Genomic DNA, 23,142 nt, shown 5'->3' on the forward strand with positions numbered 1-23,142 from the left:
CCAGCACACTGGGCAACAGTAGCACCATGCCAAGTCAAGGCACGCATCTCAACAAGCCATCTACCATTGAGAAATTCATTGACCCCCCACCCCCATACATACTGTCCTAGATCGTTGATCTCCCGGTGTACAGTTAGTGCTGTGTGCGTACATGCATGCATGCGCGCGTGTGTGTATGTGTGTGTGTTTGGTGTGTTATTCCCCATCACATCTCTGCAATGCGCTCTGTACTGTTTAATCTTACTTCATTTGATCCGAGCCGGTTAGCTTGGTCTCAATACTCTCGCTGAGCTCCGCCTGGTCTTGCAGCATGTTCACGACGGTATTCATCCCAGACATCTTACTACGGAAGGTCGCCATACGCTGGCAGATATCAGTGTAGTCCTTGTACATCGAGTGGTAACGGTTGTTCAGCTGCTCAAAGTCCTGATTAGCATCGGCCAGTTTCTTCAGCAAGTTGTCAATGTCTGTCTGGCTGCCATTGCTCTGTTAGCCATCGGAAACGCACAAGTATATTGTAGCAGCAGAAAATAGTATTCATCGTAACTAAACCTTATAAAATGAACAGACTAATTGAGCGAGGATGATAAACCAACCAGATGGCTTAGACACATGTGCAAGTTCAGCAAATGCTGCTTATTACTGTTGTGCTATAAAGGTTGGGTGGAGCGCCACAGAGATGCATCTGGGGAGGACTCCCCCAAGAGACTCCAGCCAAGAGGAACATGACTGTGTTTGAATATAAAGTGCATGTGTGCTGCACTACCGCTATGCTTCAGTGTAGAAGTGTAGAAGTGTGGAAGTGTGGAAGTGTGGAAGTGTAGAAGTGTGGAAGTGTGGAAGTGTAGAAGTGTAGAAGTGTGGAAGTGTAGAAGTGTGGAAGTGTGGAAGTGTAGAAGTGTGGAAGTGTGGAAGTGTAGAAGTGTGGAAGTGTAGAAGTGTAGAAGTGCGTATTAAGGTTAGTACATGTGGTATGACTGCCTTCTCGTTGTGCAGGCTTAGTTGTTCTGGATAACACACCTTTGAATAGAATCTGGACAGGGCAAACTGCAGCTTGACATCCAAGCGAGGGTTGTACGTGGCCAGTGAATGCTCTTGGTAGTACTCCACAAGCTCCGGCACCGAGCGGAATGTGAGTGGCTCAGAGAAACCGTAGAAGCCATCACGGGTCATTATGCGGATCAACTTGTTCACGCCGCCCTTCCTGTCATCAGCAAATTCAGCAGTCAGTGCGTCATTGAGAAAGTCACATCAACACAGGTAGACAGTAGCATGACACATCAACACAGGTAGACAGTAGCATGAGCTAGATGAGTACATACTAGTACCACACCACCTTTCAAGATCTGCATGACATCATGACGAGTAGCAGTCATGTTATTTTAGCGGCAAGGAATCTTGTCTCCGCCTCTTCTTGCACTCAGATGAGTTGTGCTCAGCATGACATAGGGTTGGATTGGGAATGACTTTTGCTTTGGGTTTCCATAATTTGGGATCAAATGAGGCCTATCATCCTGCAGTTGTCAGGTGTTAGAAACTAGCCAACTCCCATTGGTCCTTGATTACCAGCTGTACACTTTACAGCTGGAGAAAATGCATTTCAACATTAATTCGGTGAGCACAGGATTTCAACCCAGTTATCTCATTGCAGATCATCATCGCCAGGAAGGCACTAACCGTAGTGTTAACGTGTACTCTCCGGGTTTCTGTGAGGCATCGCGCACCAGAAACGTGCCATCGGGAGTGTCCCACAGCTTGTCAGTTACCACTTCCCTGTGTAGCAGAGTAGCACAGCGGACACATTCGATTTTACATGATGTCCACAACCGGGCTCGCTCTAACACAGCTTTTCACATGCCAGAGAGTCTTATGCAAACATATGGTTAGTTGCATACACACTCGTCCCTTTCTTTGCAGAGAAGTCTCAACAATTCACCAGCTTTCCCTCAATGTCTTATAGCTCGCACCATTAGAAATCTTACCTGGACACTTTGCCCCAGTAGTACTCCGCATCTTCCAGGCGCACTGATGATGCCCGGAATTCCTGCTCCGGCTCACCGTCTGTGCAACAAAAAGCAAGCAACAACTGTGGTTGCGGGTGACAGTCGGTTTCTTGTGCAACTGCGTTTCTCTGTAAGTAGCAGCATTCAAGCACTTGGTTAAATGGGAAATGTACACTCTCGTACTGGCTGGGTTTAAAGTGGTATTATGTGACATACTCGTACGGATACGGTGACACTTTCGCAAACATCTGGAGCTGCAAGCCACACATGTACATGCACACAAGCATACACACACACACACACACACACACACACACACACACACACACACACACACACACACACACACACACCATTGCCCCGCTCACCGTCATCTGTGCGATTGATGAGCAGTTCGACAACTTGAATGTGCCGTTCGCTGTTCGTCGCCAGCTTCCTGTGCACCCGTTTGGCAAGAACACGTTATAACAACCATTAAAATAATATCACAAGGCACCCACCCTTCTTGAATTTTTCCCAGCTTACCATGCCAATAAAAACCCGAGTTGGCAATATCCAAGCCTAGATATGGCCCATATCATTGTGAAGTTAACAAAAAAATTATATGCATCTATGGCTACAGAAGAAGCACCTCCTAGGCTAGCACCAAAAGAGTATTCCACTATTAAAATATGTGTCCATACTTGAACACAACTGATTTAGTAAATGCCCCATGCATGTAGTGTCCTTCTGCGAGCACTTTACAACACTACTTCAATGCTAGGACGGTGCTAATATCAATCTATTCCACTCCTAGTCTATTTCTACTACTTGTAATTGCGATTCATCAGCAATAATTGCACACAGAGACCTTTCCTGGGGTCTTAGCCATTGGGTAACCTCTATTCATTCATTTTAAAGAAAGAGATGCATTGTGGGAAAGATCGAAATGCATTTTCAATAACATTACTTCCACTTCAACCATTTTCGAGGCTGCAAATGCGGCTTCAAGTCTAATCCTATTAACTGGTGACAGACAAAGAGATAATAGGGAGGTTCCGGAGTACGATTTTTCGTGCCAAAATCCGTACAGGCGCTACGGATTTTTTATACGTTGTTTTCGAGCAGTGAAATGTTCCGGAGTACGGAACTTATGTGTTTGCCGTCATTGCCTAGGTTACGATCGCAATCACGTCACATTCCCGCGCTATGCCTTTTTATTTTGAAAATTTGTACCGAAATCAAAACTTCCCGCGGAAAATCGATGTTTCTCGTGCCAAATGTGTATGCGAAAAATCTTTCTGCACCCGATGACGCAAAATCTCCATACGAAACATGGTTCGTATGAAAGCCAGTCCACACGGATTCTCCGTGTCGAAAAATCGGCGTATGGAGCATGCCTGGAAAAAATCCGTAGCGCCCATACGGATTTTGGCACGGAAAATCGTACCCCGGAACCTCTCTAATGAATTTCCAGCTACCCGTGCACTATTATTCTGGAAGCTTCTAGCACACATTTAGCACACGTACTCCAAATGAAGCTGTGATTGTATTCAGTATACCCTGCGGTAGTGCACGCCCCAGTGATCAACATACTCCACTGTGACCCAGTCCAGTGATCAACATACTCCACTGTGACTCCAGTGTGGCTAGTGCCCTGGGATCTGATCACAATCATGCTACAACATGCAACTCATCAATTTACATGAATATGCCAGGCTCACACACCAACCTGACTGCTAAGTGAAGCACCAGTGTATTTACACTTTATATGCACCATGCCAATATGCTTACATGACTTCATTTTCGGGAGGTCGTATCACAGTCGGCCCGAATACCACACCGAGGTTGTGTGCCGTCATCTTGTTCACGTGTTCCTGCTGAACAACTCTACACACATACATACACAAACACACACACACACACACACACACACACACCCATGCATGCACAAACGCATGTGCATACACACACGAACACAAATACAAACAGTTTGTCGATACACCAGTAGCGCACCGTAGACATTGAGTTCATGCAATCATGGCTCAATCATGTCGTATTCTTCTCATGTTCTGAGAGTATTGCAATCAAGCGTTCTGAGCCATTCTTCCCCAACACTGGTACGCTTCAAGATTGATACATGTTTCAGGATGATGGTGAGTATCAAATACTATCAATACCCCATCCAAGATATCACAATGGGGTTTAACATTAATTTTTAGCAAAGCTCCTTCGCGCCAGTCTCTAAGGCAGACGCGCATCACAACAAGTCACACACATAGCACAATAGAAGCGGGAACGCCATTCAAAATCACCGACAATAATTGCACATCACCAACGGCATGCAACACTCACTTCTGCAAGTGCTGTAGGAGAGCGTTGACTGTGGCACGGTTGGCATCCGGCAGCTCATCAACCAGGTTCGATACGTCGCTGGCCGAATCTATATGTGGCAACCAAGCATGCAATCGGGCAGGAACAGGCAATCAGCTATACATCATGTATCCTATATTTGCTGTTGGTACCATCATGCACTATACACTCTCCTCCACAGTAGTTACTGGACAGTACTACGAATACAGTACGTCACCAGGTCATTAGTACAGGTGCCAGCAAACCCACACAAACACCGCAGATTCTACAACAGTACACACGCCATGAGTCAACCACACAAAGCACTTGACGCACAAATTCCGTGAGCAAATGATGCAAAGGAGTAGCTTACCCGCTGCAGCAACGAAGCGATCATATAGCTCGTATGTGAAGAGTGGATTGGGCAACTCCCTGAGGAACAGCTTCAGGCATCCGGCCCAGCAGTTTATGTCCAGCCACCTTGGATCATCAACCCGCACACTGGCAGGGTCTGGGAGGGGGAAAAGAGAAACGGCGAAGCATACGTTCACAAGCACACTTGACATGACCAGTCCCATGGGATCGCAGGTCTACCACATACACAAGCAGTGCAGTGTCATGCTTCTTCATTCCCCAGCACTATCATGGCTGCTGTTGTGCTCTCAAGTTGGCAGCAGCTACAGACGGGTCATTGTGAGCCCTCACCTTTGTTCAGCTCGTTCTTCAAAGACTTCACCTCTTGCATGGTTCCTGCAATGCGATAGATACCTTCCTGTTGCAGCCCTGCACGGCAACACACACAGACACGGACAAGAGCATAGCTCTCTTGAGAACACGTGCACTCTACTGTCACACTTGCTGAAACCTGTCCTCATGGTGAGCTATCAGCGATCACTAGGCAGCTGCAGAACAGTGGAAAGTGGGCAGTGGACAGTGGACAGTGGGACGCTGACTGTCCCATGCCATGGGCAGATTACATTGGGCATGATAGCACCGTACCATGCCCTTGGCGATGCTACATTGGTAGCTTAGAATATTATTATCAATATCTATTGTGCATCCAAGCGTAAATGCTGGAAAATAAAAATAAATAATCATCCAATGCCATGGCTGACCTCGCTTCTCGACAGCTTCGATGCACTTCAACATCACCACGGGTGCACTCTTCTCAGCAGGGTTGAACAGTTCGGATAGCTCCGTATCAAACGATGGCAATACTCCGGATGGCATCACTACAAGCAGGATACAGGTGAAAAAACCCATGCACACACACACACACACACACACACACACAGCACAGTAATGGCTATTATACTCCGGTTCGACAGCCAACATGCATGAAAAGTAGGGCCATTATGGAATTCTCAGAGTTTCAGCATGACATTTTGAGTAGCAGTACCGTAAAATCTCTCCCATCCGCACCTCCCTGACTTCTTGCCAAGGACGTGATTGCATCCTCGTATGACTCTGTCACAGTCTGTGATGCCGTACTGTACTGCAGACGCATGCTCAACCCCGTTGGAAATGTACGCAACAGTGCCCACCCTCTTGACCAGGGATTGCACAAACCCTGAGAGTTTTGATGGGTCTGTACGACTCCTGCCTCTCGACCTTTGGTCGGTGTACGAGATGCACGAACAGTTTTCGTAGGGTGAGTACTTTTTCATGTAGCACTGAATGCGGCAAGTAGGACTCGCCCATCCGCCCCTCCCCACCTGAAGCGTCGAGGAGGTAGGGGCGCTCTGGCGGGATTTTACGGTACTTGCATGATGTCTACATGCCTTCTTTATTTAGGTATCACTTCCCATAGAAGGACAGCTTGCTTCAACTGGCCATTTTAATGAAATGTCTGACTATCTAAAATGTATGCTTTCTACTCATAGCAAGTCTCGCCCTGATCTGCGGATCACAGTCAGGTCACACACTTACCTGAGGTGGATGTGTCGCGTCGGTGCATCAGTCCAGGTGTGCAGTTCGGCAACTCTCCCGTAACACACATTCGATGGCAGTTCAACTGGCATCCTAAACATCGATCAGTCAGCAAGGGAAGGCAATCGAGCTAAAGTGACTCGTTCTCTCAAGTACTTAGGGCGGTTGACGAGGCAGTGTATTTACTGTCACATGTCACTCATACTATTAGAGCAACCTGCCATCAAGGTTGGGTACTGAAAACTTACTTGAATGGTTCTCCTGTGCAAAAGGGTCTGCACGTGCAGCCACAATGTTTCAGAAGAAATTTGCTCTGCGAGGTACAGTTAGGGTGAATCTGTTTACTTGAAGGTGCCTTTTACGGAACCTCATTCCCATCTTACATCTACTAGAAAATTCATTAACGAAACGCATCGCAGAGGAACCTTGACTGCAGGGCACAGACCTCAGTGTGCTTGGTAAAGCGTAACAACAAAGATCCAGTGAAAAATGGGCAAAGAAAACGTTTCATTTTTCACTGGATCTTTTCATATGCAAGCTACTTAATTTCTGAAGTTTGGGACTTTTCAGTATTTCATGTACGATCGTACATAACACCAAGCCCAGTACAATCTACCAAGTTACAACGAAATACTACAGGCATCAGACCATACTGAGCAGGTCATGCCGAACAGTACAGGCATGCTCACTGCAATAAGTACCGAGGCGTGCGACGGGGGGCTGCCCTTACGTTTGCACTTCATTCCCTGCTTGACAAGACCCCACATGAACTTTCCGCACTTGTCACACCAGCACGGTGACATGTAGGTGTGATTACGGAAGCAGTGGCCATTGACAGCCGGATTGATGCCTTCATCACCTGCACATGCAGAAAGAAGAGCCAACAACAGATATCACATCACCAATCTATGGCTCAGCTGCTGTGCATTCTCTGCTTCCTTTGGGTAGTTATCGAAAAACGGAAGAAAAAGTTTGGCAACAGGCAACAGAAGATATCACATCACCAATCTATGGCTCAGCTGCTGTGCATTCTCTGCTTCCTTTGGGTAGTTATCGAAAAACGGAAGAAAAAGTTTGGCAAATTAAGGGTGAGCTATGTATAATTATGGTGCAGTGCTACGTCATTTTCCAGCACCTCTGTTTTCCCTATCGACGTATACAGTGTCCTATGGGCCATTCACATACCAAAACCTTTACACCTGGGACATCAATTCAGCTGTGCCTTAAAATAACTCCTTCCCGGCTAGCTACTTTTCTTGTGTTTGATTTCGCATATGGTTCATAGCGTTTGCTGACAATGGAGTCACCGTAGCCACAGCGTAGGTGACAGGCTGGACCAGCAGTGGAAGGCAACAGCACTATCAGAAGCACCCCCAGCAGCAACACCACGAGCATCAGTACCAGCACCCTCAGCAGCAGCAGCAACAGCAGCAGGCACATAAGATACACGAGAATATGAGTATAGAATGCACAGTACATCTACCTCTGTTGGAGATCATGGACATAGAGTGACCTAGAAGCACGGTCTTGCTTCCGTCAGTGCGTTCAGGTGCCTTAGATGTACGAATTGATGGCTGACGCTGGTGGGCAGAAAGTGACAAGAGCATTCAGCCGCATCAGTCCCTTACAAACCTTACTCCTCATATTTTATGATGAAGGCTGCAATGTCATCGAGTTCGAAGTGAAGACATGGGTATGTGTGTTTGTGCTTCCGTGTGAAAGGAACATGCATGCGTGTATATGTGTGTGTAAGCGAGCATAGCACCGTCACACAAGCTATAGCTTAGTAAATACTCAATAGTCTCCAGAAGGAAAGGCATCATTCACGGTATGGCAAAAGAAAGATGCTCGTCAAGTGCAATCTGCATACTACAGTGCAGAATGCTGTGCTGTGTGCATACTACAGTGCAGAATGCTGTGCAGAATGCTGTGCTGTGAGCATACTACAGTGCAGAATGCTGTCCAGAATGCTGTGCTGTGAGCATACTACAGTGCAGAATGCTGTCCAGAATGCTGTGCTGTGAGCATACTACAGTCCAGAATGCTGTGCTGTGAGAGACACATCCTGATTATGTAGTGAATTGTATCTACCTTTGTGGAGCTGCCTCGGCACAGCTCGTTGATGGTCTCCATGACCATTTGCCGATGGCCGTCATGGTCCACACCCAGACGCTGCAATACCAGGGTGCATAGCAACACAACAAGTAACAACACGCACAGCAACACAGTCATAACCACGCCGTCACTAGCAAGTAGCAAACTCCCCCCGATGCGACTCAAGCTGGCATGATCGGGAACTGCTCGGGGCTACTTTCCTCATCTTCTTATTCAAAGACAGTGCAGTAATCAAGGGGTAGGTGCAATGTGCCTTCAGTGCCAAACCAAGATGTTACCCGAAGGAAACAATTTCACTCGGCATCAAAACCTTTTTTTAAGCGCATGCCAACCAACTGTGCAAAAGAACCAATGTAGAATATGTGCACTAGTACAAGCTTACCACATCTATCACCTGTACTAGCCACTCTCACTGGAAGAAAATGTGATCATACTATTGCATCAAACTATTGCAACTGTGAGCACATGTACACTGTGCAAGTGAAGGGCGACGGTACCTTGAGGTCTCCTTCCTGCAGCGAGTTGAGCCGGCGCCCATCCACCTTTTCCGTGTCAAAGTTGGCGGCGTAGAAGTCCAAGCCGACCGCTGTCATCCACATTTGAACGTCCTTACTCGTCCAATCGATCACAGACTGTGCGCCACACATGCAGCAAGAATGAATGACAATACACAATCATCGGTTAAACAGGGTGTACAAGTGGAAACTGATCTTCTAAAATTGATCTAGCCCCTGCAGATGAATGCACCTCGCCAGCCCGCTGGAGTGAGCAAGTGAGGTTTCGGGTACTCAAGATGAAAACAGAATGTAAAGCCACGATCAGTGTCGCGACCGCTAGAACAACACCAGCAGCACATGGCGCTGCAGCAACCTTTCTAATGTACATCAGCTTCACCGTGCATGCACATGCACTTGTGAGTACGCGTGTGAGTCTAGCAATTCATGTAAACCGTCCCTGGTCCAGCATTGGATAAGCATCACTGTAACTGGGTTACATACACCATCAGATGAGATGCAATGTGTCCACAACATTCCCCTCACTTACCACTTTCTCACCGGCGTTCAACAGCTCATCAATCGTCTAAGAAAAATAACAATGGAAAGCAGTGCAGAGAAAACGCAGTCAGTCGGAGTGGCAGTTTAAAAAATGGACAAACCCACGAACCCATGAAAGCGTACAATTTTCCAATATCACACTAATACCTTTCGTATTGATGGTGTTGGGGCAGTGCAGTCGGCCAGGAAGGCATAGTCCTGACACGCAAGATGGCAGACGAATCCACATCCTAACGGCAAACAGCACATAATACATGTACAAGTAACTAACTTAGCTGATGTATTCAGTGTTGAAAACTAATCGGGACAAGCACTAGTTGCACACTCTTGGTAATACTAGCAGGGCCACATACGTTTGACAAAAGCAAGAGGCTAGGCTCATGTTATCACCAAGCAGGCAGCCAGTCCTCCGAAAGACAACTGGCAATGTATTCCAACACATGTACACGCCATGGACTTACGTGTACAGAGCGCTGCAGTCTTGCCATGTCCCCAGATGAAATTTTGGCCTGAGCACACAACAGCAGCAAGATCACCATTAGCCAACATACATAAGTACAAACTGTATGGCTTGTAGCACTGATCAACCCGCCTGGCCATACTGAGCCTAACGATTTTACATCAACTTTAAATACAGTATGCTGTAGATAAAATTCGATTAAATTAGATGTAGATTAAATTAACTCTTGTGTAATCAATGGTGCTAGTGAAGCTTATATCGGGTCAACTCTGATTTAGCCACCCACACTAGTACCAAGACTAGTGTTACCTTCATTAGGGATGGGGTAAATGCAATTGGATCGGGGACGGATCCTTTGATGCCGTCATTCCCCTTTCTGCACATTGTCCTCGCCCACTTTATACTGAGGCGTGATGAACCCATAAGTGGGATCATTTCCAAGCCCACCTAGAGTTTGGGGACTTCAGACGGTTCAATAGCTAATTGAGTCATCTTTCCAAGATTCCGTTTGAATCTTCAGGGAGGGGGGGGGGGGGTCTTTTCAAAACCACACACATTCAGGCATGTGGGTTCATATTGAAAACACCACAAAGGCAATGGTGGTGAGATCCGACCAGCTCATCCCACCATGCGTCTTGGAGACGACTCATTGCTCTTCGGGCCGGTGCGCCAGGCTATGCTGCCTACATCACACATGTAGGGTAAAGTAAAGTTGAGCCCCCCCTCGACCGCCTCTCATAGTCACATCACATCACACTGATAATACGTGTACGTCACACTCCTCACAGGGCAGCACACATACATGTACATGTAGCACTGTTCACACAGAAAGCACAGTGCAGTGGTGGGGGCTTGCTGGGGGCTTGCTGGGGGCTGCCCCCCCCCCCCCCCCCCCCACACTTGGCACTGTGCACTGGACCATGGAAAGTGTATGAAGTAGCCTAAAAAACATGCAAGGCACCCATGAAACCAGTTACTGGGTACATGATTGTATACACCACCTGCTGTATCATGGGAACTAACGACGTAACGTACTACTGTAACTGTACTGAGTCACTTACAAGAGCATACTACATGATGATGACATTGATGTACTAGTAAGTAGGGACATTTTCGGCATTCCTCAAACATAGTCAGAAATGATACATGCATGTTTTCAGACGTCATTTACCACCGGATCTGCATGATGAAGTACGTGTAACAATATTACATGACAATGATGTACACGCACGATCAAAGTAACTTTTACTACATGTAGTTTTAGTTCCAATACATGGAAGCTATTGTTCCAATACATGGAAGCTATTGGCAGTATAGTATTGCATTTCAATAACTTGCAGTGGATGTCCATGGCCACATGGAGCTTTGCTTCTTCAAGAATTCAACACAAGTACTGTAGGCTCAGTGGCACAAATCTTAGATAGAAATTATTGGTGATGAAATCGAACTAATATTCATTTCATCAGCACAACTAACGTGTTACTTCAGATACTTCCCACACACTGACCATAACGTTAGAACACCCGCACCCCGTACGCATTGCAAACACAACTTGAAATGCTATGCTCATAGCCCAGTACATGTATCGAGTACATGTACATGAACCAGCAGCACTGACTCGGAGACGACAATAGTAGATCTACCAAGTAAGGACTACCTGGTGGACACCAACACCCCATGTTAGTTGTGTTGTTTTGTGTTTATGTTGGAAACTCTCATGTTTGACCCTGGCTGGCATCACACAGTGCATGCTGTTTGTAGCTGTCCAGGGAAACAGAATGCAATATTATTATTTCGTTCCTTACCCTATACTTGTGTGTATACCTAGTAGTAGTAGACCATGGTAGACAAGCGTGGTTCACAGGACTAAGCTGAACACCCCACGCCACATAGTCATTACTGGGTCCCTGGTGAAACTACCCCTACAATGTACTGTAGAGATACCGAATTCAAATAAATCAAAACCAATACCAATACCCGGTTTGTCCGGTCAGTCAGTCTATTGAATAGTGTAGGATTGACAAAACCAAACTCTACAATTAGATCTAGAAGTTAGTTCAATACGTGAGTGAATGTACTGTTGCATTTTGGATGTACTTACAATGTTTGCACCAGGTTGGCTTATTCACATGCACGCTAGTCAGCTGATGTGACTCGGCGAGCGGTGCCGGAGGAGGACTGACCGGAGTAACAGGAGTCCGTGGCAATGGCTTCGGCCCTCCGCTACTCGCAACGCCCGCCGGTGGTGTGCCGATGGGTGGGCGACCACCGTCAGTAGGGGTTTGCGACCTGGTCCGCACTAGCGGCTTTCGAGGAACGGAAGGCACGTGTGCGGTAGCACTAGCGCCACCACCAGCACTCGACGATGCACTGCTGTTTGCTGAAGGCGGCCAATTAGATTTTACCTTTCCGACGTCGTGTCTGCTTTCCGCTGGGGTCGGAATGGGGGCGGGAGACTTCGGCGCTGGTTGTGGCTTCGGAGACGGCGTTGGAGGTAGCGGCTTCAAGTCCGGTTTGGGCGGCAGCACGGGTGGAGCATCAACCGGAGCTGCCGCCACCTCTTTGACAAACTTTGTGTAGTTTCCTGGGAAATTGCCCTGCGCGCCGGTGCTTAGGCTCTGGCCTTTCAACCACTTAGTACCATCTGGCCACGCGCCTCTCTCGTTCTTGTACACCTTGATCTCGTCGCCCACGCTTATATCGATCTCAGCCGATGTGCGAGCATTGAAGGCAAACGTGGCGCAATAGATGCGATATGCATCGCCATTCTCCATATTTTCTGACCGGCCTTGTTTTCCTCAGTGACGGAGAAACGACGCTGTGCAGGGCGGGCCGCACTGAGTAGGGGACAGCTCCTAGTACAGTGTACTTACAAGACAGAGTCCTGGGCTTGGGCTTGGCGCCCCAAACCACTTGTATTTTGAAGCGCAGGTGCTGCACCGGCCTGTGAGGCAACCCTTCCTCGTTGTCAACTAAACACAAGCGCCGCCATTCTTCCCTAGATTCCGAAAACCGAAGAACAACGACTTACGTAGCGAGTGTACTGCTTTTACTGCATCATGTTGACATGTAGGCTCCCGGTGTGCGCATACGCCTGATACCTGGAATGGATACGGCGCAGCGCAGCCTCTTACATGAATCTTGTCTAGTCGCTTACGCTTACGGCTTTAGATTTTAGCTCGGCGATCACTGATCAGGCCAGGTGCTTCTTTTTCTCAGGTGGGTTGTCAGTTGTCACCATCGACCATGGTCGACGTCATAATAATAACTAATAATTTTATTATTAGAATTGCGATCAACAGAACGAGCTGAACCGACATTTTCACAAAGGCTTTTATTGTATTCAAAAAACGAGTGTATACGAAGGCAGTGAAGAACATGGAAGAAAGAAAAAATGTGATGTGGAAGAAATGATGAACAAAAATTGTACTTCGAACTAGTTTTCGCACAACACTCCTCAGGAAGCTACGTTGTACTAATGAAAAACAATCCAGAAAGATACTAATAAAGAGAAATGGAGTGAGAAGAAACAACACCTATGAAAATGATAATCCTAGCACTAAGGTAATAACAGGAAAAACTGCGAAAGCACTTCACGAACTTGTAAGGACTACTAGTATACTGTGACACAAGATATGACACCATGGCCAACCAGAGCCAAACCGACAGAACAAGTTGCTACTAAAACAATTTCAAACGAATAATGCTGTCCTTCTGGACACACAGATTAGGCTTATGAATACGTTGACAAACGGCTTCTAACACACTCAACTGCAACTTATAACCATGACGAGCACGGCACAAAACAGAAAAAGAAGAATCAGAATAAACCTTACAACAATCAGGACGAGATGCAAGATGCTTATACACTGATGACTTCCTACTAGAAAACACACGCTCGCACCCACTCTTACTCACACAATCATTCTCGCTCTCACACTCACCGGAATCACTGGACTCACTGGCCGAATCCTCCTCAACGACTTCCTGCCTCGGAGCAATCAGGTCCCGTCTCCTCCCATCCCGAACGTGAGACGAGGGATGGGAGGAGACCGGACCTGATTGCTCCGAGGCAGGAAGTCGTTGAGGAGGATTCGGCCAGTGAGTCCAGTGATTCCGGTGAGTGTGAGAGCGAGAATGATTGTGTGAGTAAGAGTGGGTGCGAGCGTGTGTTTTCTAGTAGGAAGTCATCAGTGTATAAGCATCTTGCATCTCGTCCTGATTGTTGTAAGGTTTATTCTGATTCTTCTTTTTCTGTTTTGTGCCGTGCTCGTCATGGTTATAAGTTGCAGTTGAGTGTGTTAGAAGCCGTTTGTCAACGTATTCATAAGCCTAATCTGTGTGTCCAGAAGGACAGCATTATTCGTTTGAAATTGTTTTAGTAGCAACTTGTTCTGTCGGTTTGGCTCTGGTTGGCCATGGTGTCATATCTTGTGTCACAGTATACTAGTAGTCCTTACAAGTTCGTGAAGTGCTTTCGCAGTTTTTCCTGTTATTACCTTAGTGCTAGGATTATCATTTTCATAGGTGTTGTTTCTTCTCACTCCATTTCTCTTTATTAGTATCTTTCTGGATTGTTTTTCATTAGTACAACGTAGCTTCCTGAGGAGTGTTGTGCGAAAACTAGTTCGAAGTACAATTTTTGTTCATCATTTCTTCCACATCACATTTTTTCTTTCTTCCATGTTCTTCACTGCCTTCGTATACACTCGTTTTTTGAATACAATAAAAGCCTTTGTGAAAATGTCGGTTCAGCTCGTTCTGTTGATCGCAATTCTAAAACTATTGTCGCCTCGACGCCTATTTACATAATTTTATTATTATTATTATTTATTTTTTTTTATATGGTGCAAGCCTCTTTTACGGGCAAAAATTAACACAATGTATTAAAATGCAATACAACATACACTGGAGAAGAAATCAGGAAAATAAAATATGAGCTCAAAAATGGAACGAAAAATAGCAAATAGAATCAAAACTCACGATGGAATCAAACTCACGATGGAATCAAACTCATGATGGAAACTACAACCCAATGAGTTGGAAAACCAACCACAGAATTAGATATTGGGAATAGAGTCAGACACAACAACGACCGAAATCAGTACACCAAAAATCTGTCCTACAAAAAACAAAGGAACAAGGAAAACAAGAAAGACGAAGTACAAAGAATCCCCAAAAAAGAGGGGAGAACGGGATGAAAGAGGACCGGAGAGCGGCAAACCCCAGGAGGACTTAGCGTCACGTAGTGGCGGGAATGCGGGCCTCCACAGAAACAGCATCCACATCCGCCGCCAGACCAGGTGCACGGAATGCACGGCGACTCCCACGAACCATCAGGACGGAGTCGCGGACAAGGCTGAAAGCCAGGTCCGTCCGCAGCTTTCCCATCACGAGGGGATAAGGCTGCGAGAGCTTGGTGGAGAGCTTCGTTCCGAGCAGCTTCAGGAACCGGGTGGCCTCCTTCGCCAGGGCACCAGCAGAAGACAGGACGATCGGGGTGAACGACGCGTGCTCAACTTCCCGGATCCGGGCACCGTATGCCGACTGCTTCTGACGCTCGTGCCATTGGAACACCTCAGCCAGCGGGCGAGATCGGTACGACTGTGCGTTGGGATAGAACACCCTTACATCAAAAAATGCATCAGTCTGTACCGACCAAAACCCCCTGGCCCTGATGTCCGGTCTGGCGTCGTCCGCAGTGAGCAGGGCAGGACCATGGTCAAACGTGCGGACCGTCGGTAGAGGTTGCAGCGGTGGCTCCAGCTGCACATCCTCAGACACTTGAGAAAGAAGTTGGCCCAGGTAGTTGCGGACATGGTTGTGCCGGTGGATGGGATAGCCGCTATAATTATTATAACAGTACATGGCTGTAGATCTACGTATATCATCAAGAGTACATGAAAACCAGAGTGTGCAGCTCGGATGGGTTGCTGTCACGGCGAAATTCCGTGATTACATCATTTTAGTGATGTAGTGCGTACAAGCAGGATTCAAGCAGGTCTCTTTCTGCACAACTGCAGCTCAGTTGTACGCACTACGCCATTTCCCGCCTAGATCTGGGCCAAATATGATGTAATCACGGAATTTCGCCGTGACAGACACCCATAGCAGAAAAGGCCCCAAGCTGCACACTCTGGTTTTCATGTACTCTTGATATCATGTATATCTACGACTATGACTATGACATAGTCGTAGTCATAGATATACCATGTATGTCATTGACATAATCATTGTATCGAAAAGAAGGTAGACTCAGCGTCCGGCCGGCGCGGTAGGCGTAGACAGAATCTGACTGTAGTCATATAAGCTACATGTACATAAACCATGATAACCATGATAACACACCGTGACACGCCTTTACTGGCTTTAGCTCCAAGCATCGCTTGGTGCTAATCCGTTCCTGCCCGTCGTCACTTGACTACGGGCAGTGCCAGTGGATCCAGTTCCATCACCTTTGAGTTTGAGCAGGCAGGACCGCGCTTTCCAGCCCGCGCTGTTTGATCTGTCATTGGTCAACTCCAAGGCGACAATCACGTGACATACGGGAACTAATAGTAATACTAATGGGGCTGTTAAGTGTGACGTCACGGCTCCTTCGATACGCATAGCAACGGAGAGCACTGGGGACGCGAAGGACTAAAGGGACCGTCACTTAATTTTTGCCGACTACCCGCCAAAAAAAATCTTTTCGTTTCACGTGTCAGACACGTCCGCGAGCGCGTACGACTCGCGCGCGCCTGCGCTATCTTTCACGTCATGACGTCAGGCGATCTGTTCACGCCACATGGCTGGATAACGCGTACATGCAAACATGATTGAAGACTTGCAAAATCAATTTTTTTACAAGTCCAGGCGCTAGGCCTAGGCAGTATAGTATTAATGCCTAATGCCCAGGCAGCTGACTTTATTTTCGGAGAAACACTACTCATTGTAGTAAAAAGTAACAATGAATAGCGATATCATCTAGGAAGGATCGCTACCCTAACGCGAAGGAAAGGCCTTGCGCGGCTGCTCTACGAAGTGTTGAAGAAAGACTCATCAAAGTTAGTTGGTGGACGAACAACTCGCTGGCGCCGGAAAACTTGGCCCCCAACGATGGTGTTTGGTGAATCATCAAGCATAATGTCTTGTAGCAGTGTTCACCGAGGAAGGAGAACGCTCTAGCCGCTGCTGTTGTCCGTTTCATCCACGTTGGGCGTTAGCTGCACCGCGCCTATTGCGTTTTAGTATTCCATGGACACACATTAGCATTCAGAGCGATTGTGGAGCCACAATTTACTTCACACAGCGTTGTATTGTCCACGAGCGCAAACTTCATTATCAGCAGTAACTGTTACTCTCCATCCTACATGTAGACTTGGAGTATACACGGCCTTGTCACGACAGCGACAGCTCTACAGAGTGTTCAAGTGAGAAACATTAATTTCTATTGTTGGTGGACGAATAAATGGCTGGTTCCGAAAAAACGCGGCCTGCACCGATGGTATTTGGTGGATCATCAAACAGGGTGACCAGCAGTGTTCACCGAGGAAGGAGAATGCACTCGCCACCACTCCGATTCATCCAAGTGGGCGTTAGCTGCGCCGCGCCTATTGTGTTTTAGTATTCCATGGACGCACACTAGCGTTCTCAGCGATTGTGGAGCCACAACATATCTTCATGCGGCGTTGCACTGTCCAAGAGCAGAAACGTCAGCAGTGACCCATCATCATACATGTAGATTTGGAGTATACACACCATGCGCCAATGGGCCTTGGCACAACAGCGGCAGCTCTACGGAGTGTTCAAGTGAGAAACATTTGTTTCGACTTTGGTGGACGAACAAATCGTCGGTGCCGAAAAACGTGGCCTGCGCCGATGGTGTTTGAACCATCGAGGGCTCCGGAAGCAGCAGCTGAGCCAGATCAGCCAGTCTTGCCAACTCTCAGTTGCCGGACTCCGTGCTGCAGCTAGCAGCACTGGCACCAGCCGGAAATATTTTTCCGCCGATACCCGTTACTTCCAGTTCTGTCAAGGGCATAACTGGAATCCATTGCCAGGTGATGACTTTTTACTTTGTGTTATTTTGCTGCCGAGTTGTTCAGAACTTTTCAGCCCCGATCTGTCCATGTCTACATGTCGGCCATCCGCAAACTTCATGTGGAAGTTGGCTTTACCTACACGTCGGGCCCAATGACTCTCCTCGCAAGGTTCCTGTCGGGCATCAACAGGTCATCATCGACACAGCGTCATCGCCTGCTGATAACCACTCAACTTCTCAGGGAGATTAGCCGGCATGTTGCCTTTCCACGGATGTGGCACCCTCATGACAAGGCCATGCTAAGGGCAAACTGACTGCTTTATTTTAGCTTTACATTACCGCAGTCAGTCCAGCACAATACGCCAATCGTATTTCACTATTACTCGCTTGTCAGAATTGGGGATATGGGCTGCTCCGCCCTATATCCCTGATATGCCAACTAGACGAAAAGTGTGTTCTGAGCCTGTATCGCGTATAATAGGCTCATCGTAAAACAAATAATAAAAGTCTTAAAAATCAGAGTTCACGTGACACTCGGGTTCCAGCCAAGTTTTCCGCATCCGCAGGAACGCTACCCCCCCCCCCCCCCCCCCCTCTTGAATCATAGTATAGTGGACTCTGCAATGAACAGATTATGAAACTCCCTGCAGATTTACTACGGTCATCTCTGGTGACTGGTCTTGGGGCACCGTGGAAGCTGTGACTGGTTGCCAAGTTTTGTTTTGTGACTGATCATGGGGCATTTGTGACTACTTCGAAGCACAGCTCTGATTGATCACAAAGTCTTACTGTTGTGAATATTTATATCGATTGAGAAGTCAAGCAGCCACGGGGCGCTGGCCTTGCAGCTGTGAGTATGCATACGGTACATATTCACATGACTCTATCGTATGCTGGACACTGGTGGTCCATTGTTGCAGTGTGTAAGTGAACTGCAGAACCTATTCCGTGATGAAACACCTACTCTTGAAAGACTGAATGTTTGAGCTAATAGTCTTTTACTTCACTCTCATGCTGCTCATATAATTATACCATACGCCAGAAGACCCTAAGTTAGTTCTAAGATTTTGTGGACCATGTGACCATGTGGTACTTTCACTCTACAGCCAAGTCAACCTCTTCGTCAACACACAGGGTTTTCCTCAGACACAAGCGAATGGTTTACTCCACTCTGGAGAAGAACACAGTTTGCTCTCTCGAACACCAACCGCAGATAACTACGGAATGTAGGAAGTGCAACAACTGCTAGAATATTGAACTGTCGTCCACACAAAACAAATAAAGACAACTGAAAACCAAAACACATGCAACTGCCAACATGCATGTAACAGCAACTGCAAGCCAGAACTACAGACTCCGCGCAGGGAGGAACAGGGGAAACAGAGCTAACGCTTCCGACTCCGAGAGCTTCGAATAGCAGCGGACAAAACAATCCATCAACCTTGCGTGTCACCTTGCGCTACCGCAAACGAACACCTATGGATGCACAGTGCAGCACAGACTCAGTGCATGCACGGTGTAATAACTGGAGTACATGTAAACCGACAACGGTCACCTTGCACCCTATGCAGTAAGTTACATAGGCGGTGCCAACAAAAGAGCAGGGTTTGTGTATCGTGCACACTCCAATGGCACAGCAGAAAATGTTCTCACCAACAGCCACTGCTAGCTGTTTTGTTATCTTGCTGTGCCAAATGATGCTGTATAGACGCGCCAAGCAGAAATGGACTGCTTATGAGCGTGAACAGGCTGGATGGGGTGACTGATGGACTGTCGGAGTTGGCGAACCACAGAAATCGTGTCGCAACTCTGTATGCTGGGTTGGCACTGATTTGTAAAATGGCCTTCTCAGTATCGCAGGTCATGACGATTGGTGGCAGGCAAAATCGTAGAACAATGATGAATTGCCTAATGGCTAGGTCGTTGTTAGTAAGATTGCCTGAATCCTGGATGTCAACACAGTCTAGGTCCCACAGATCTGGGATGGTGCAGGAGTCGGAAGTTGCATCAGTTAGAGAAACGATAGCTGGCATGGCTGCTCATCGGCGTAGCTGAGTGCTTGGAGTGACGTGTTCGGCCAGTCACCACAAAACCGACTGTGGTAGGCAGAAACTGTAGTCCTGGCGGAAGTCCTCTGGTGCTCCACGTCAACTGAGACTCCCAGAGGAAATCTGCACCGATCAAGACGACTGACTATCTTACGGTCAATGGCGATACTGGTTGATGCTGCACTAGCTGCTGTTGCGCTAGATGCTGGTACCTCGTCAGCCACAGGCTGGTCAGCTACTATGTTGGTACTGCTGTCAGATTTCTGTTGAGATTCAGGGCAGATCGTGACATGATGGTGACTCTGATTGGTGACCCATGCGAGAACACACATTACACTTGCGGGTGGCCTTGCACTGAGTTGACCGGTGCCCTGTGCGCAAACACACAAAGCAACGCTTCTGTTCAATCAGTTATTCTTTCCGCTGTGCTACTGTTGTGTATTTCGCGCAGCTCTTGTCCAGGTGAGATCCGCCGCAGAATGCACACCCTCTCATACTGCTGGCATTCCAGTTAACATCAGACCGCTTCCTTCTGGTGAACTTGCATGCGCCTGTCACCAGTGCACCTGCAGAATAGTGAGTGACATCTTCTGCTGTAGTACCGCCTGTGTTTGTGCGGCGCAGAAAGGCGTCTTGCATGATAACATAACGCTTCAGTGCTGTTCTGAAGTCATTCAGTTTCCATTGTGTCCCTGCATCTGAAAAGCCTCGCGATTCGTCCAGTTGAATCAGCGTTCGGCATGATCCGTATCTTGGTCACAGCACCGTGTGACGATCTGGTGACATCAGACGGATATAATACACAAGAGACAATTGTGATATTTCTACGTTGTGTTTACTTCAGATACATAATCTAAATAAAAGGGGGGTTGTCAACCGACAACCGCTCTATTTAGTTGCTTTTCACTCTTTAGATGAAAATTCTTTTATTAATTATGTCGAAAAATTATTCGGTTGTCAGTTGACAACCACCCTTTAATTTACACTGCAGTTGCGTGATGTCCACCATTTTCTGTACATAATCTAAGAGTACTAACAGCCACTGACTTCCACTGTGACTATCAAGGGAAAGCAAGCCCAAGCGCAGGAGAACCGTGCGCGCGCGCGGGTACGTGACATGTAATATCGTAGTAGAGCTGGCAGGCAAGGCATGATCAGGGGTTCAGGCCCTGCCTGTAAACGCTCTGATTGGCTCAAACCCTGGCAACAATCACGTGACATGTCTGAAAGTACAAGTAGTTGCGATTTATGCTGAAGTTCTAGCTAACAGAACACGTGCAGCGCTACACCATGAACCGTGTGGAAACAAAAATAAGTAGAGGAGACACGGGATAAGAGACATAAACTCAGGGTCAAACTGATAACTGTGAAACGTGAATGCATGCAGTATATGGAGACAAAACAAAGTCACAGAATTCAGTACGTAACAAGTACTACACACTAACCTCGTACATGAGAATGTCACGACACCATTTGAATTAGCTCTTACACCCCACTTATGTTTCAGTCAGTAAGAGTACACATGCGTACTTACGTTGACTCTATTTTATCTGACTTGTCCAACACCATCGTTGTGAGCCTTCGGCACTTGGGAATACACAGGACGGATAAGATAGCAGCAAGAGCATCTCCCCGCTCTGTGAACACAGCTCAGACGCCATGCTTCATGATTGTGTGCCCATGGAATACAAGGACACAATAGACTTGGTGCAGCTAACGAAATGGATGAACGGTCGACGGCCTAAGTGTTCTCCTTCCAAGTTCCTCGATCAACACTGACAGTCACCACATACCATGCTTGATGTTTCAAGCACCATCGGCGCAGGCCAAGTTTTTCGGCACCGACGATTTGTTCGTCCACCAAAAGTCGAAACAAATGTTTCTCATTTGAACACTCCATAGAGCTGCCGCTGTTGTGCCAAGGCCCATTGGCGCATGGTGTGTATACTCCAAATCTACATGTATGATGATGGGTCACTGCTGACGTTTCTGCTCTTGGACAGTGCAACGCCGCATGAAGATATGTTGTGGCTCCACAATCGCTGAGAACGCTAGTGTGCGTCCATGGAATACTAAAACACAATAGGCGCGGCGCAGCTAACGCCCACTTGGATGAATCGGAGTGGTGGCGAGTGCATTCTCCTTCCTCGGTGAACACTGCTGGTCACCCTGTTTGATGATCCACCAAACACCGTCGGTGCAGGCCGCGTTTTTCGGAACCAGCCATTTATTCGTCCACCAACAATTGAAATTAATGTTTCTCACTTGAACACTCTGTAGAGCTGTCGCTGTCGTGACAAGGCCGTGTATACTCCAAGTCTACATGTAGGATGAAGAGTAAAAGTTACTGCTGATAATAAAGTTTGCGCTCGTGGACAATACAACGCTGTGTGAAGTAAATTGTGGCTCCACAATCGCTCTGAATGCTAATGTGTGTCCATGGAATACTAAAACACAATAGGCGCGGTGCAGCTAACGCCCAACGTGGATGAAACGGACAACAGCAGCGACTAGAGCGTTCTCCTTCCTCGATGAACACTGCTACAAGACATTATGCTTGATGATTCACCAAATACCATCGTTGGGGGCCAAGTTTTCCGGCGCCAGCGAGTTGTTCGTCCACCAACTATTAAACTTTGATGAGTCTTTCTTCAACACTTCGTAGAGCAGCCGCGCAAGGCCTTTCCTTCGCGTTAGGGTAGCGATCCTTCCTAGATGATATCGCTATTCATTGTTACTTTTTACTACAATGAGTAGTGTTTCTCCGAAAATAAAGTCAGCTGCCTGGGCATTACTTCCATTAGGCATTAGACTGATTAGTGCTGCCTAGGCCTAGCGCCTGGACTTGGAAAAAAATTGATTTTGCAAGTCTTCAATCATGTTTGCATGTACGCGCTATCCAGCCATGTGGCGTGAACAGAGAGCCTGACGTGAAAGGTAGCGCGGGCGCGCGCGAGTCGATCGTACGCGCTCGCGGACGTGTCTGACACGTGAAACGAAAAGATTTTTTTGGCGGGTAGTCGGCAAAAATTAAGTGACGGTCCCTTTAGTCCTTCGCCACTTGCGAGTCTTCAATCATGTTTGCATGTACGCGCTATCCAGCCATGTGGCGTGAACAGAGAGCCTGACGTGAAAGGTAGCGCGGGCGCGCGCGAGTCGATCGTACGCGCTCGCGGAC

General features: G+C 47.4%; 1 protein-coding gene and 1 long non-coding RNA gene across 2 annotated transcripts in view; both read right to left on the reverse strand.

Moving 5' to 3' along the window:
* The window catches only part of LOC135805030 (phosphatidylinositol 3-kinase regulatory subunit beta-like), an 18,140-nt gene extending 5,222 nt beyond the window's left edge, over window positions 1-12,918 (reverse strand). Inside the window, exons 1-19 of the mRNA XM_065319019.1 lie at window positions 11,995-12,918; window positions 9,895-9,942; window positions 9,581-9,663; window positions 9,423-9,458; window positions 8,876-9,010; window positions 8,355-8,435; window positions 7,747-7,843; window positions 6,994-7,122; window positions 6,264-6,356; window positions 5,450-5,566; window positions 5,040-5,117; window positions 4,708-4,845; window positions 4,338-4,425; window positions 3,777-3,872; window positions 2,372-2,439; window positions 1,983-2,061; window positions 1,678-1,773; window positions 1,021-1,204; window positions 245-486 (exon numbers count right to left, since the gene is read on the reverse strand). Coding sequence (XP_065175091.1) covers window positions 245-486; window positions 1,021-1,204; window positions 1,678-1,773; window positions 1,983-2,061; window positions 2,372-2,439; window positions 3,777-3,872; window positions 4,338-4,425; window positions 4,708-4,845; window positions 5,040-5,117; window positions 5,450-5,566; window positions 6,264-6,356; window positions 6,994-7,122; window positions 7,747-7,843; window positions 8,355-8,435; window positions 8,876-9,010; window positions 9,423-9,458; window positions 9,581-9,663; window positions 9,895-9,942; window positions 11,995-12,667 — 2,561 coding nt within the window. The 5' untranslated portion in view covers window positions 12,668-12,918. The remainder of the gene's footprint in view (window positions 1-244; window positions 487-1,020; window positions 1,205-1,677; window positions 1,774-1,982; window positions 2,062-2,371; window positions 2,440-3,776; window positions 3,873-4,337; window positions 4,426-4,707; window positions 4,846-5,039; window positions 5,118-5,449; window positions 5,567-6,263; window positions 6,357-6,993; window positions 7,123-7,746; window positions 7,844-8,354; window positions 8,436-8,875; window positions 9,011-9,422; window positions 9,459-9,580; window positions 9,664-9,894; window positions 9,943-11,994) is intronic.
* A 6,155-nt stretch (window positions 12,919-19,073) lies between these two features.
* Window positions 19,074-22,995, reverse strand: LOC135805033 (uncharacterized). The gene is made up of 2 exons (XR_010551112.1): window positions 21,499-22,995; window positions 19,074-20,740 (listed from the first exon to the last, which is right to left on the reverse strand). It is a non-coding gene; the product is annotated as an uncharacterized LOC135805033 (long non-coding RNA).
* Between the last annotated feature and the right edge of the window lie 147 nt (window positions 22,996-23,142).

The sequence above is a fragment of the Sycon ciliatum genome, chromosome 1, assembly GCF_964019385.1.
Source record: "Sycon ciliatum chromosome 1, ocSycCili1.1, whole genome shotgun sequence".
NCBI classification, from domain to species: domain Eukaryota; kingdom Metazoa; phylum Porifera; class Calcarea; order Leucosolenida; family Sycettidae; genus Sycon; species Sycon ciliatum.